Source organism: Diadema antillarum, unplaced genomic scaffold (assembly GCF_040938485.1).
Source record: "Diadema antillarum isolate AM-2024a unplaced genomic scaffold, OU_Dant_1.0 seq00000989_RagTag, whole genome shotgun sequence".
NCBI lineage: Eukaryota > Metazoa > Echinodermata > Echinoidea > Diadematoida > Diadematidae > Diadema > Diadema antillarum.
Genome location: NW_027271829.1, coordinates 856,564 through 871,514, shown reverse-complemented (window position 1 = coordinate 871,514; position 14,951 = coordinate 856,564). Strand labels below are relative to the sequence as shown.

The 14,951-nt window shown below is 39.4% G+C and overlaps 1 protein-coding gene across 3 annotated transcripts in view; it reads right to left on the bottom strand.

Moving 5' to 3' along the window:
- LOC139742231 (PDZ and LIM domain protein 5-like) overlaps positions 1 to 14,951 on the bottom strand; it is a 110,944-nt gene that overhangs the window by 7,116 nt on the left and 88,877 nt on the right. For 2 of the 3 annotated variants that reach the window (XM_071652807.1, XM_071652808.1), the window contains 6 exons: positions 11,340 to 11,393; positions 9,123 to 9,302; positions 7,850 to 8,035; positions 4,528 to 4,578; positions 2,637 to 2,710; positions 1,262 to 1,697 (listed from right to left, as the gene is read on the bottom strand). In XM_071652807.1, the coding sequence (XP_071508908.1) occupies positions 1,262 to 1,697; positions 2,637 to 2,710; positions 4,528 to 4,578; positions 7,850 to 8,035; positions 9,123 to 9,302; positions 11,340 to 11,393 (981 nt within the window). The remainder of the gene's footprint in view (positions 1 to 1,261; positions 1,698 to 2,636; positions 2,711 to 4,527; positions 4,579 to 7,849; positions 8,036 to 9,122; positions 9,303 to 11,339; positions 11,394 to 14,951) is intronic. The other variant, XM_071652809.1, reaches the window with a different exon arrangement.

The following is a 14,951-nucleotide window of genomic DNA, read 5'->3' as shown; positions in this document are numbered from 1 at the left end:
GCAACCACGGCATGTCAAAGGAAACAATATCCCATTAGATATAGTGCTTTGGCTGCCATGTCTTTGTTTTGTTTTGTTTTGTTTTGTTTTGTTTTTGCTCTCCTGAACAATTGACATTTTGTAGATATAAGGTCTTGTCGCCCCAGAGATGAGATGGTGCTCTAAAGTGTATCTGTCTCCTGAAATTCATACTTGAGGGGTGTAAAATAGAACATATCCATCATATCCTAGACAAATTTCTTGCTAATCACAAAGAGTGCCCACAACCGGAAAACATCAATTGTTAGTATACGCAGGTGACCGCGCGTGCTGCATTAGTAGCAAGCTCGCTTACTTGTAGCCGTGCGAAGCTTGTTGGCGTGTGCATGTTCCCTTTGCTCGCCTCTGTCTGCAAACATCTATATTGAATACTTTCTACTGGGAGTTTGATTGAGTGGACGCCGGCCCGCTGGCTCTCTCGAGCCGCTGCGTCCGCATGACTACAAATGCTGCCGCGCTGCTGATTAGACTGTACCTTGGGCTGGCAGCACCCTGCTAAAGCGAGTTGGAAAAGCGACATCGACAATCAAAGTGTGTACAAAAAGTTATCAAACTATGCACTCTAATGCAATCAATAACGTTAGAAGAGAAGTTTACAGATTTTGGGCATTTTGGGGACTGGTCTTTTGACTTTGATATCTCTGTATGGGAGCAACCTCACATTCTAAGATTTCTCAGGGATATCACCAGTAAAGTTAACTACAATGTCAGCAGAACAAAATTCCTGTGTACATAATATACTCTCTGATGAATGAAATCCAAGATCATGTTGCCTATGTCTTTTTTCATTACTTTGACAAGAATAGACTGCAACATTCCTGCTGTGTTCCTTCGTAATCATGTAAAAAGGATAAAATTAATATCTAGGAAAGGTACAAATAATATGCAAATCAGCGCGATGAGCAAAGCTTGAGTAAAACAGAAAAGGAATGTGAAACATGCAAATCATCAGATGAAGTGAAGAAATATAATAGGGGACATGTCTAGCAGCAGAGAAGTGAGAGAGTACAGAAGACAGAGTGTACAGACCATAATATGTACATTTATGTACATGTATATGGCTGACTGCAGCAATAGGAAACTATTCAGGCCTGCTCAACATACATCCCTAGAACTATAACAAAAATTAAGATACATTGACCTCACTAGTTGAAGCATACTACAAGGAGTTGTAAAAAAAAACACACACAAGAAGAGGAGTGATCAAGGTTTGACTGCATACCTTACTGGCTCATTGCATCCTTCACAGCATGGTCCGCGTGATTGTCCCGCAGCTACGGGGGTTGGCCCACCACCTCCACTCCTGATGGGTGCCGGGGCAGGGGCAGGGGCAGGAGGGGCGGGGGCAGGGGCAGGAGCAGGGGCGGGAGCAGGAGGAATCCTCTGGGCCGGAGGGGGCGCAGTTGGAGGACCCCGCGGGGCCACTGGTGACGGACCTCTCTGCATTACTGGTGACGGACCTCTCTGCATTCCCATGGGTGGAGGCTGGGGGAAGACGGCCCTCGGCGGCTGGCCCTTCGGAGCAGGAGGCGGGCCACCAGGCTTAAAAGCGGTAGGCGGACCAGGCTTGGGTGCGGTCGGTTGGGCAGATCTCCAGGCATAGTTAGAGTGGCCTGTAGGTGGGGGAGGTGGTGGGGGAGGAGCGGCCATGTCGTCACCTGGAACAAAAAGGTCAGCTTTAATCTTCTCCAATTACAAGCTTTACATCAATTATGATTTCTCCTTACCTTGTGAAATCCTTCCATCATTTCTAATTCATACTGATTCCAAATGTTTTCATTGGAAGTCATTTATAATCATATAAACGTTACAAAGTTTGGTAGGCTGTGAAAATATAAAGTTTTAACTGTACATCATACATTCTAAGCATTCTCGTTTTCATGTTCACCATGTCCAATTTTTCATTTCTTTTTTTGTTAGTGGGATTTGGAGTAGCAAGTCATTCTGTATGATCAAAAATTTGTTGTAACATGCATGGAGTGCAATATGGTAGAAAGGCGCTACAGGCAGGAGTAACATGTTACCATGATTATCATTATGATTATCACCACCATTATTATTACACTTTTGTAATTTCTTTTTGGACATATTATATCCAATTGTAATGCTGGGTCCAAACCATGGACCTAGGGTTTAAGAGAGGTGATGTCATTTAAAAATCTGATGATAACGAACGCACAAGGGTCGCAATGGAATGCTCCCCAGTTGAAAAAAAAAAAGACGTACTGTAACCTAGAGCTTGTACTTCCTGTTCTGTTCTCCAGCAGTTAAAGGAGCTGACCCATAGGGTTTTTATTATTATCATCATCATTACTATTAGCATATTTACCATCATCATCATCATCATCATCATCATCATCATCACCATCATTACCATCATCATCATCATATTCATCATCATCAACATTACCTTCACCATCATTATGATGATGAAGTCATGAGAAGTTTTTCAATCAAATATAGGGCTTTTATCATTATCGTCATTATCACTATTAGCATATTCATTATCATCGCCAACATCATCAACATTACCATCATCATCATTATTATGATGAAGTCGTGAGGAGTTTCTTGATCAAACGGACACGTCACCTCACCTGATGGTTGCGAAGACACAGGAGAGAAAGGCTTTGCACCGCGTCCTGCCTGGGCGACTTTGCTTGGAGGCTTGCTGGAATCAGGACATAAAGCATAGAGCATGGTAAACATCAGCATTCATGTATCATCTCAGGGTTTAAGATCTTCAATCCTTTCATGCATGACTAAGGATTCAAAAGTTATTCCCTCCACGGGCAATATTCGAGAGTTTGTCTTGCCTTCTCTCTAGGCATTGGGCATCATTGCAAAGATTATACGAGGACTTGACCCGTTCCATACTGAATTATGAAATGCCCATAGACTTAACACGCAGGCAATCAGGTTCCTGTACAGAACAGGTTAACAAATACCTGTGATATTGACCCATTTTCAAAGCACATATTTCCAAATAAAAGTAAAAATACCAACCCCTGAGAGTGTAAGTCTCCACAAACACTTTCATTTTCTTTTTATGCAAAGTAATATGTGCTCCTGTGTAACGTCTATCATTGGGCATATTTGAAACAATACATAACCTGATTTTTTCCCCCCCAATTACTAGCACAACACAGCGACATTCAACGTGTACAGTACAAACAGTGAAAAATGAAACCATGCCAATCTTAAATGTTACACTCTGCACCACAACTGGACAAACCATGCTTGTTGAATGCATTCCTAAGTGTCTAAAAAAAAAATCATTTGTGAATGAGTTAGGTTGGGATGGAATCAAAACTTCAACTCTGGCATTCACTCAATAGACTTCACATACGATGGAAACATTCGAGAAACGATTGCAACACTTGTCTACTTTCTCTCTAGTCTTGGATGCATCAGGTGCACTACTATACTACCTTGTGCTCTCTTTATTCCCAAAGCCATGCCAACAATCTCGGTCTAAAGTCACATGGCATAACGTTTCCGTTTACTCACTGTCCATTGGATTTATTCCTAACATCATGGTCCACAATAATCTACATAGCAAATTCTTCACCAACTGAAAAAGCCCAGAAGAATGTCAATGATAAATGCTGATGTGTGCACAGAATGTTTTCTATATACCATGATATATCATGACACCCTATGGTATGACAATTTTTGCTGTCACAACATTGATTCGAGATTGAATTCGATTACAATAATGTATGATGGAACAAGATGACCGACTTGAAAATTAATTAATGGTTAATATAGCCCCCTACCAATAGATTATCCAACTGTGGCATGGTGTGAAGGTGAAATCAGAAATCATATTGAATCATGAAATATGATAATAAATAATTTCCATAAATAAACAAAATCCGTTCAAGGTTGAGTTGTAAATATGTAGTGCCAAAAGATTTTCTTCTCTTCCAATCAAACATACTCTTGAAAAGAATAATTATATTTTCCAATGACACAGTATGTTTACTGACCACATGAAAAATTCTTGTAACAATTACACCTAGAAGCAGCATCACTTCCGTAATTTTTCTTCCACAAATACAGTATTCCTGGCAATTGGAGCTGCCTTTAAGGCCAAATATATCAAAAACACTTTTTGGCACTGCAACAGTACAACAAACCTTATAATATTGATGTATACAAGTAGGATGAAGGTATATATACAGGAAACAACAAAACATGTGTACAACAGAGTGAGAAAGAGAAAGAAAGAGATAGAGGACATAAGATAGATAGACAAATAGATAGAAAGATAGATAGATGGATGGATAAATAAACAGAAAGATAGATAAATAGATAGATAGATAGATGGATAGATAGATGGATAAATAGATGGACAGATAGATAGATAGATAAGTAGACAGACAGAGATAGAGAGGTTGAGGGACAGAAGGTGGGAGAAAGAAAGATGATTGAAAGGATATTTAAAACAGAAAGATAAAGAAGAGTGAGTGAGTAAATGTTTACCCAAGATGATCCTTTGGTACAAACATCACCCTGACACCATCCTCAGGCCCACTGTGAGGTTAAAGGTCATCCACCAATGAATAAGAGAACGAGTGCAGGTGTTAAACATACAGAATGCATTCTAGAAGAGGCAAGACCCTGTACATCCATCCTCATACCACATAATATGACGTAACCATAGCAGCACGATGCAAGTGTTGAGAAAATCAAGATGCCAAGTGATATTTTAAGTGATCTAAGGCTAAGCAGGAGGCAAAGTGAGCATGCTTCTGAAGTATAGCACAAAAGCAGCAGCGAATGTGTAGCTCCTCAGTGTGACAGCAAGAACAGATATTTTAAAAACATCTGAGTCTCATTACAGTAAAGACGTACAACAGCATCAACTCGCACTACACACAACTACCACGGCAACAAGCCCAGAAAGGTCAGAAAGCTGCATGGCAGTCGCTATGGCAGCTGCTGTTGTGGTAAGTTGCTGCCATGGTCAGTCTTTTCTGCAACATATCCCTACAGCAACTGAGGCCTTCTACCTTCTACCGCAAATCAAGATTGCTCTGCTAAAACTTTGCAAGTGGGCTTGGACTTTATGAAGAACCCAGTCCCAGATTTTTGATACTATGTAAGTTAAAGAATGGTAACTAGGGCAAAATCTGTAAATGTGATTAATGAAAGTCCCTTCCTAGGTGCTGGACAGCATTAGATCATAGAATGATATGATGACAGGTAAACATATACAATGTACTGGTTCAGTTTTCATGAAAATATTCTACTTGTGTACTTCAGCAGTGCAGGGGATGCCAATGGTATGATCTCTTATTGCTGTAGCAGATTTTAAAATCTCCACAAAATCTTCTATGCATCTGACTAGAATCCTTATGCTTTGAAATGTTAAGTCTCTATATGTTGGCACTACACAGGTGAATGTAGTTGCAACACATTAGCTGAAGTAGTGAAAAATAAAAATTAACGATTACTGTTCAACCAAAAACATTTTTAAAAAAGAAATGTGGAACTCCAGGTCCGGTACAGCTTTGTTTCTAATTGCTGCGGTATTTTGACAGTTTCATGCAAATATCACCTTTATTTATTTATTCATTTCATGCTGAAGTTCATGCAAGTAAGCATATTTCTTTGATTTTCTATGATTATCACACCTTTGAATCAGAGTTTTTTTGCTATTTCAAAGCACTTTACAGACAATAACAGAGAATAAGATGGCATACAGTAGGATTTCTGTTGTGCTAATTAATTTGTCAAGGTGTTTGGTCTGCAGAAGTTTGTTAACATTGGGATAGTTTGTGAGCTTAAACTGGAAACTGGTCCATTTGTGAGAGAAGTTCAGAGTGTATAGCCACACCACATTCACTGACATTTAATAAACAGTGTAAAAAAAAAAGACAGACATTTCACTCATATCAAACTATAGATAAGAGAGCTCTGGAATTCTAAACTTTCATGTTGTCACAAAAAAGTAATACTGGTCTCCACAATACATGTATATACTAGGGTAAGGTGATGATGTTATGAAACCACAACTTTCCCATTAAGATTGTACACATATATTTTCTAAAAATGTTCATTGTACACCATTCATTTATCTATTTGTTAATATATTCATTTTGAATGTATGTATAATCTAACCAACAACATTTATAAATACTTGAAGCCAATCTCATGCCTATGATTCAATACAGACAGCATAATAAAGCAAGAAATGTTTGAGAAAACTCAAAATATGTTTGAGAAAATTGAAAAAAAAAATACAGAAGTTTGAAGAAGAGTGCCTATTTACACAAAAGGCTAAGAGAGAAAATGAAAGAGAAGATGAATTTGCAGTTGAAAATACATGGGAAAAGTGAAAATCATATAACAAAAATCAATACGAAATACAAAGAAAATATGAACAGATCATGTAGAAATAAGAGGATGTAAACACAAAAAGGCAAAATAAATGTACTTGATGTTGAAGCAAGAAGAAATTTAAGCTGCATAGATGCAATGCTATCGGTCAAAGCTGTCTATGGCAGAAAAAGAAGGAAATCATATTATGTATGGTGGGAAAGAAAAGAGTATATAGCTGGAGATAATAGCATCATAAACCAGAGCAAAGAGGAAGTGATGGCAAAATCATATATGACATATTTGAAAAGACGGAGCAGAAGAGAGCAACAAAACTTGAAGAAAAGGCTTGCTGAAGCAGAATGTCCGCATCAAGAAAATCATCAAAACGTGATTGAAGCAAGATGGAGAAGAAAAACTCATAATGAAATATGATTAATGAAATAGGAAAAACAATAAATATGCATAAACTTTGTGAGAGAAGAAAGAGTAATATTTGGTGTATCATGATAGAATTAAACAAAGGAAAGATATGAGAATTATACATGTGAACAGTGATATCATTTACAAAATTAAGTGTGATGTCTGGAATCAGATTCATCCACCATCTTTTCAGAATCAATAGTTGTGCAGTTACAGTAGGTGTGCGTATGAAGCTAGTCTGTGCTCAAGCCAGTTAGATAAAGTCCTGTCCAGTTTTGGAGTCAGACTCTACATTGACAGTTTAAACTTGAAAAGAATATAAACAGTACAAAGCAAAGAAAATGTCATCATTTTGGTCTACAACTGACAGAAAAGATCTATCTCACCTAACTTCTTTGGTTTTAGGATATTTTCTTGCGATGAGTATTTGTTTGGTTTTTAAGATTAAAATGTGAGGGTAATCGCATGCAGATGCAAAGAAACAAAAAATTTTACATGGTTCAGAATCCCAGAATAAATCATAATCCAAATATATGGTTGACATAAATCACATTACCATATTTTCAGGAGAGAGGAAAATCGCACTGTCAAGCATTCTAGAGTGGCAATTTGTTGTGGAATGTTGTGTTCATTGCCTTCCCATCTTTAGAGTGAATGCATTTTGCATATTAAACGTGCCTGAAATCACTGTCACCTCAGCAATTCATCTCAAAAGAAAGGTGTATATTGTATGCACTCGGACTAAAGAATGTAACGCGTGTAGACTGGTGTTCATTGAAGGTGACATTATAGGCTAGGCCAGCTCTCAACAAGGATTCCTTTGGAGCTCTGTTGCAAACCCTGAAATGAGAATTCGAGATGGGGGAAGCACAATCTGTCCACTAAGACCCCGTGCTGGACACTTTGATCGCTAGTGATAATCTTTATATAATAGGCATATGCTGCTGTGTGGTTCGGGCAAGCTGTGCAATTGCATACGGAGCAATGACTATGCCTAGGCTTCCTAGCTACACTGTATACGCATCATGGTTCGAGTGGCCAGACGAGAGCCCTGAACTACCTGTTGAAGCTGTCTGGTGACTGCGCCCTCATGGATTTTCCTGCCGGTGCCCGTACGCTGCGAATGACTGGAGCGGTATAGGACTCATTAGGGTTCCAGGGCTCGGGGGTCGACGATAGTACTGGGTCTGTACTGGACGGCGCAGCCTTGGGGTCAGAGTTAGAGCCGTCAGAGAAGTCCGAATCCCTGGCGTGTGTGTATGTGTGTGTGTGTGTGCATGTAAGATGGTTAGTTGACAAGGTGAGTTGGTGTTGAAAACGAAGTCAGTGAAACAAGAGACTATCGACAGGGCTTAAAGAAACATGACGGCTGTCTCAGAAGTGTTGTATCTTTTCTGCTGCTGAGACAGGTGCAGCTATCAATGAGAATTTTTAAGACATTTTTCACAAATTAAACTGATCCACTTTAACATTCCCTTTTTCTTCATTTTTTTTTTCCTGAGGTGGTGTCAGCAATGCTTTTAGTGTATTCATGTTATTGACAAAAAATATCAGAATTGAATATTAATACTAATGAATATTCATTATGTAGGCGTGTCAGTATAATGAGACTTCATTGTGTTCCTGTCTGGTCACACTAGACATTGGTTTGCAGAAAGACACAACACATTTGACACAAAGCCAAGTGGTAGTATCGACAACACTACTATTCTATAGCCCATGAGTGGACCAACGATGGTTCAACATTAGTGACAATAAACACGTAAACGAACAAAAACTTCTTCTCACTATACCAAGGTAATCATGTTCAGAATGAGATGTACTCAGCAGAACCTTCTCAATATTGTGGTCTGTCATACTAAAACAAATCACACTACGTTGCATGCAAACTATATGTTTACCAAACATGAAATCTCTCTTCTAATGTGAAGATGGGTGACAAAAGGAACATTTGGCTTGTTTCTTTTCTTTTGGGGCATGTTACAAGTAAACAATTCTGTTCCTTCAGTATTTTCTGTCTAAGAATAAATGATTTATATATCTTGTTTAAAAAGTCAATAAATCTGTAGACTGTTTCAAGCAGCAAAATCAGAGCAAGTTTTGATTATGCTTCATTTTAAGTGGATGATATCCAAGACACATATGAAGCTTCAGTATAAAATCCATCACAACTTTTTACATCATCGAGCCCAGATGTATTCATCTAACAAGCAGGTGTCATTTTTGTCTTGATGTTCTCTATCCGTACTACTCAGAGATGCCCTGTAGGAAAAGCCAAATTGGGAGGATACACAGACAACAGAGGTGTTAAAGGTATTGCATAATTCCAGTACCTTTGCGAGTTGATGGGGGTGTGCACAGTTGTGAAGGGGGGAGGATCGGGGAGTTGGGATGACGACGACTCCGAGGACCAATCAGAATCTGCCGAGGGCGAAGCATAGCTTGTAGAATCTGCTGAGGGTGAGGCATAGCTTGTAGACTCTGCCGAGTTGCCATTTTGATACACATGCTCACTAACAGAAATGGAGAGGTTGTTAAGAGGGGGGAAAGAGAAGAAATTTACAGCATAATCTCAGACCGTGATGGTGGTTGCAATGACAATGGCCAGATGCTGCAAACAGATGGTGGTCTACGGTTCTCTGGTAAACAAGAACAGCAATGAGAGACCAGGGGAGCTGAAAGTGGAGATTGTGTATACCGCCAGCCCATGATACCTGTTATGAATAAAGCTCAATAGCTAGGTTTAGTTAAACCTTGCACAGGCTTTGCAGTTTGTCACTGTGGCACTGAAAAGTGATGACTGTCAACCAAAAGCCCACATCTTTTACTGCACTCTTCGAGCAATATCCCCACACGCTTCGAAAGTTCAAAATTGATTTTTCATAATCATTCATTACAACTTTCAAGTCACTCGGGCACTTGAGATGATCTCCATCTCCAGTACATACATTACAAGAATATTTCAGTTCTTCCCCCATGACCGGTGCACGTAGCAAAGTAATTCAGTCATGCAGCCGCAAATCTTGAAGAACTATACAAGGAAAGTCTCGTTCATATGTTCTGTTTATATCTCCTTTTAAAGCACTGCTGCTCTATTTTTAAGTGTATGTATCTCTCTAATTTTTGGCTCTCCTTCCTCCTCTCCGTCTCCTGCCCTCCCTCTATTATATATTTCCGCTAGTTGGTGGCACAGTCTCGGCCTTGACAGTAACCGATCTCAAAATAACGAGTGGCGGTGCCAGCCACGTGGAGAAACATCCCGAGAATGTCATATCTTTCTCTCCCATCTCCCTATCTCGCTCATCTGCACAAATACACGGCATGTACAATGTCAATTCCATGTGAGGACGTGTCTGAATGTTTCTTTCCAAGGAGAAGACAGACAAAGCAGTGAAAAGCTATAGAATGTTTTGAAATCTTGAGGAGGGACAGAAAAGACAAAACAATGGCTTCACAAGAAGATGAAGTAAGATTTTCTGGATGGGGAGGAAGGGACTGCAACTTGCAATGTGCCTCAACGTCTCTTTTAAAAATATCATTAATTTATCAATTTTTGGGAAGACAGTCATAAAGGAAATAAAACTGAATTCCAAATATTGCTCTATGCATGCAAAATAAGTGTACATTGCATCATTTGACAGTGATGACCAAAGAGCAAGAAACGATCACATCAAGTTAGTTTGGGAATCAACAGATACGGGGTGGGGGGGGGGGGGAACAAGTAACAGCATCAACTTGAAATTTGCTGGCATTACAAACAACTATTTGCAGTGAAAATTAGTACAGTGTTATTCGTTGCAAAGGCATACCTGCAAAAACATCAAAAAGTCATGCTCTTTCATTAACAGTGTACAACAAAACAGTACGGAGTTTCATAGTGTATTCTGATTTATGGATGTAATTTCGTTCAGGCGATCTGAGTAATTTGCAATATTCTCGCACCTGCTTTGTAGTTTCTGGTGGATTTTATGTTATCATAACCTGGGTCTTAGCCAATCTGCACATATTAGTTGCAGCTGGGTGAGACAGGGCTTGACAAGGTTTTCTGCTGTCAACAAAACATTTTACTGTCATGTTATACATGTACATAACATCAGAATACACAACGAAACTCGCATGCTACACAGGTCCTGTAGCTTAGGTAACTACTGGTTGACATTTTCAAAATCTAAAGACACAAATAATGTTTCATTGCACAGAGCTACTGTATATATCCTTTGTCTGCTAGTTTCTTCACATGGGTAAGAAAATTCAGACAAAAAAAGTATCATAATTGTTCTCGTTATGGCTCCACATAGGCACGACATTGATATGAACTGCATCTATGCAAATAATCTTTTAGAGAGAGTGCAGTGGTCTTTTCATTTCAAGTGCCCAATTGGCAAATGCATTGGGATCATCAATGTGTATGTTTTTAGGTGCATTGGTTCAGGTATCACAAAATCTTCCGTCTGTTTGCCCTATTAAAAGAGTGAATGTATGTTTGAGCTCAGATGCCCGAGATACTGACTGGGGATACGATGCTCTTGGAGATGACCTTTGACACTTACTTGGCAACGGGAGGAGGAGCTGAGCGGGATGAACTGCCGTTAACCTGACCAGGTCTGTTGAGGAGGAAGCAAAGAATGAAATAACATCAACTTGAAATGATATCAACATCATACAGAAAGTTAGCATTGTTGTTTTTATTTTCATAAGGGATGAAAAAACAAAACGAGCAAGTGTGAAAGGAATAGATGAGTACCTAATGAGTAAAAAAACAAACAAACAAAAAACAACAACAACAAAAGTCCATCAATGAAACCATGATTTTTTTTTGTTTATTCATTATTATTATTTCTTTCTTCTTTTTTTTTTTTAGTGAGAGATCATTAAGATACTAGTACAGTGTACCCCAGGAGTGTACCATGAACTTACAAGAAATATTTTTATTCGCATCATTCTTGAATTTTACAAGGGATGTTTTCTCGTCTGGGAGTTGTTGTTTGGGTTTTTTTTGCATTCACATTTCAAAGATTTATACTAGAAAAGGTGTCCTGTGATATTTGATTTGAAATGATCTCCAAAAGTTCAATGCTTACAAGCACACATGAGTTGACAACTTTTTTTTTTAGCTCAATGACTTTTTTTTTCTTGAAGCTCACTGAGAAATACTTATAAAGTTTACTTCAAGTATAAAACAGTACTTCAGAGTAGAGTATGCTCGAGTGAAACATTCACATCTTATGTGGATTTCACAAAAACACATGCACACACACACACACACACACACACAAACACACACATACACATACCTAAACAACTGATACGAACAATAAAAAATGGTCTCCTTAATGAATAACTAACAACATGGCAGTGGTCAGGGGTGAAAAGAATGTTGGGTGGTGGACAACATGTAACTGTACACACACAATAAAACACAGATTGAAGAGCCCTAACTCTAATACATTACTCAAAGTGTACAATACCTCAAGGTAAATAGTTCAAATTTGAAGACTTCAACACAGAATTGCATAATGATTACGTTTCAGTCGATGTTGGAGCATTTTGAAGCTTTTCGGACACATACAACTGATATAGAATATCTAGCAATTTCTTACATCATTCAACCCATTTTGGCTTGTAATATCAAAGACATTTGTATGCCTCATGAAACAACTCTTGACACTGTTCAGGAGGAATTATTCATAACTTTGCCTGTCCGCATCTACATCTCTAGCTTGCCAAAAACAGATTTCACTGGATGTTCACCAAATATTTCACCTGGCTCTGTTTTGATTTAGACCAGTAAACTTTTTCTTCCCGAAGAAAGAAAGAGAAGTTTGTTGTTTCACTCTCACATACACCAATAAATCACAGTGGATGAACTTCATTCTGTAACCAAACGATCCATGAGCACTTCCTACACGTGTATGCATAGTGGCATCTAGCACATGATATTCATCTGAAATGGTGAAGTATGGATACTGCAACTCATGCTGAAGAATGAAATGAGTGTTCCACAAATAAAACATGTCTGAAGAATTTCACACAGGAATAGTAGAATTGTGACACAAACAAAATCAACTGTATCTTGAGTTGCAAAGGCACATTTTGATTGGACGGTGTATTCCACAGTAACAGGCGAGTCTCTTTTCATATCAATTTTTGTCTTCACCTCTCCAGACAAATATTTGATGCTGCCTAGACAGAGAGAGAGAGAGAGAGAGAAGGGCAGCAAAAAAATATAATGCAAGAATACAAATCACACACCAAACACTTCAAAATGTAAAGTTCATAAAGTGTCTTGAGATAACAGCAATGTAGGATGAAGAAAATGACAGCAAGCTATGACCTCCTGAATAAAACACCCCATTCCAACAAAATCATAAACGTCATTACATCCGCATATATGTGTAAAGCCTCCTCCTTCGCTGGCAATTCAAGAGGGGCAGAAATCTTGAAAACGTTCCATGCTAGAAATGGGCCATTGAAGACCTCAACTCATAAACTGAACACAGAAGATGGCATACTGCACTTTATAAACTCGTACCAAAATCACTAAACACTGTTGGAGTGACTATGGTGCTCACCATAGGAGCAGAGCAAAACCAAAGTGCAAATGCTCTGTAACACAACACACACACACAGACAAACAAACCAAATATCACTCTGATGGAAACGACACCACATACTTCAGTATCAGAGGAGAAGCTTGCGAAAACAGATGTGGAAATAGAGACATGGGGACTTGTACTGTGTGATTCTGATCAGACTACATGAATGTAGGAAATGTTTGTGACTACAGTGCATCCTAAGGAAAGGGATGTACAAGAATTCTTAATCTCCAAACAATGGTTCTCATAGAGCTGGATAGTGCTCTGAAATTCTGAGAAAGCATCATGCTAATAATAAACCTGACAAGACTAAGAAGTTATTTTGACAGTGGCAAGATTTATGACTCCAATATCTGGACGTCAGAAAGTCCAGCAAAGATTTATGGCACATGAATGATGTGTATATGATGTGACCACAGAGTATGAAACTCTACAAAAGACGTTGTCATATACAAGTATGGAGAAATGGGAAGAGAGTGTCTTTGAGATGGAGGTGCCTGGCTAATGTGTACGTGTGGATGATGGGGGGCAAGATGCGGTGCTAGCCCCGGACTGGGAGTGTCCCAGACCCAAACCAGGAGCAGATCTATAGAAAAGCAAGACTGGGAGGCTAGTAAGACAGATCAGGTAACCATGCATCTCTTACCCCCTATATCAAATCCTCGCCAAAACACCAGTCGACTGCTTGATCCTGGCACAAAATCAGGCTCGCTTCTTTGCGACACTGGCAAAAAAATCCTTGTTGGCTCAACATACACGCTGTAAAAGCCTCTTTCAACAGCGTACAAGAAGTAGTGGGGTGGGGGTGGGGGTGTGTGAGTAGACCGATGCAATGCAGCACAGAGCCTGCGGCTGGGCGTAAAAGGCCATGGCATATCTTGGATACCAGCTGAGCCATCCCTACTATAGCATATCAATACCTGCACACGGCACCAAACACATTCCAGTCCGCTGCCAATTTGGGTTGCCATCGTACCATAAAACCAAACCCCAAGGCGGCTACAGCGCCAATGAGTTATGTTTGCCGCACATTTCGACACGTATAAACACTCCCCGGCGCCAGACAAACCACACTGTAACATCTCTATGACATGAATCACTCGCAACTTTACTGAATCATCCTAAGATACAAACCAATCAAAATGTTTACGTCCAAACAGATTTCTACCCCATCCTTTTAGCTTGCCTCCAACTACACAAATGTCACTTTTCTCCACAGATACTACCAGTAAATGCAAGCTTTCATAAAACCTATGCAATATGGCAATTGTACAGCATGGTTGTTTGAGTGTTGGGGGGGGGGGGGTAGGGGAGGGATTTAACCCTTGAACCCTGAAGTTAAAGGTAAAATCACTCATCACAAAATGATAGCAAACTTTGGAAATAAGGATGACCTTTGAGAGAAGATGACCCTTTGAAAGAAGAAGCTCTTCCTTTAAACAGATGATGCTTGGAAACAGATGGGAAAGCTCGCTGTCATTACCTCACCATGGTTCCTACGGTCGAGGCGGAGGTGGGTTTCCTCGAATTTAGGTCGACCATGGACGAGGAGGAGGATGGGGGAGA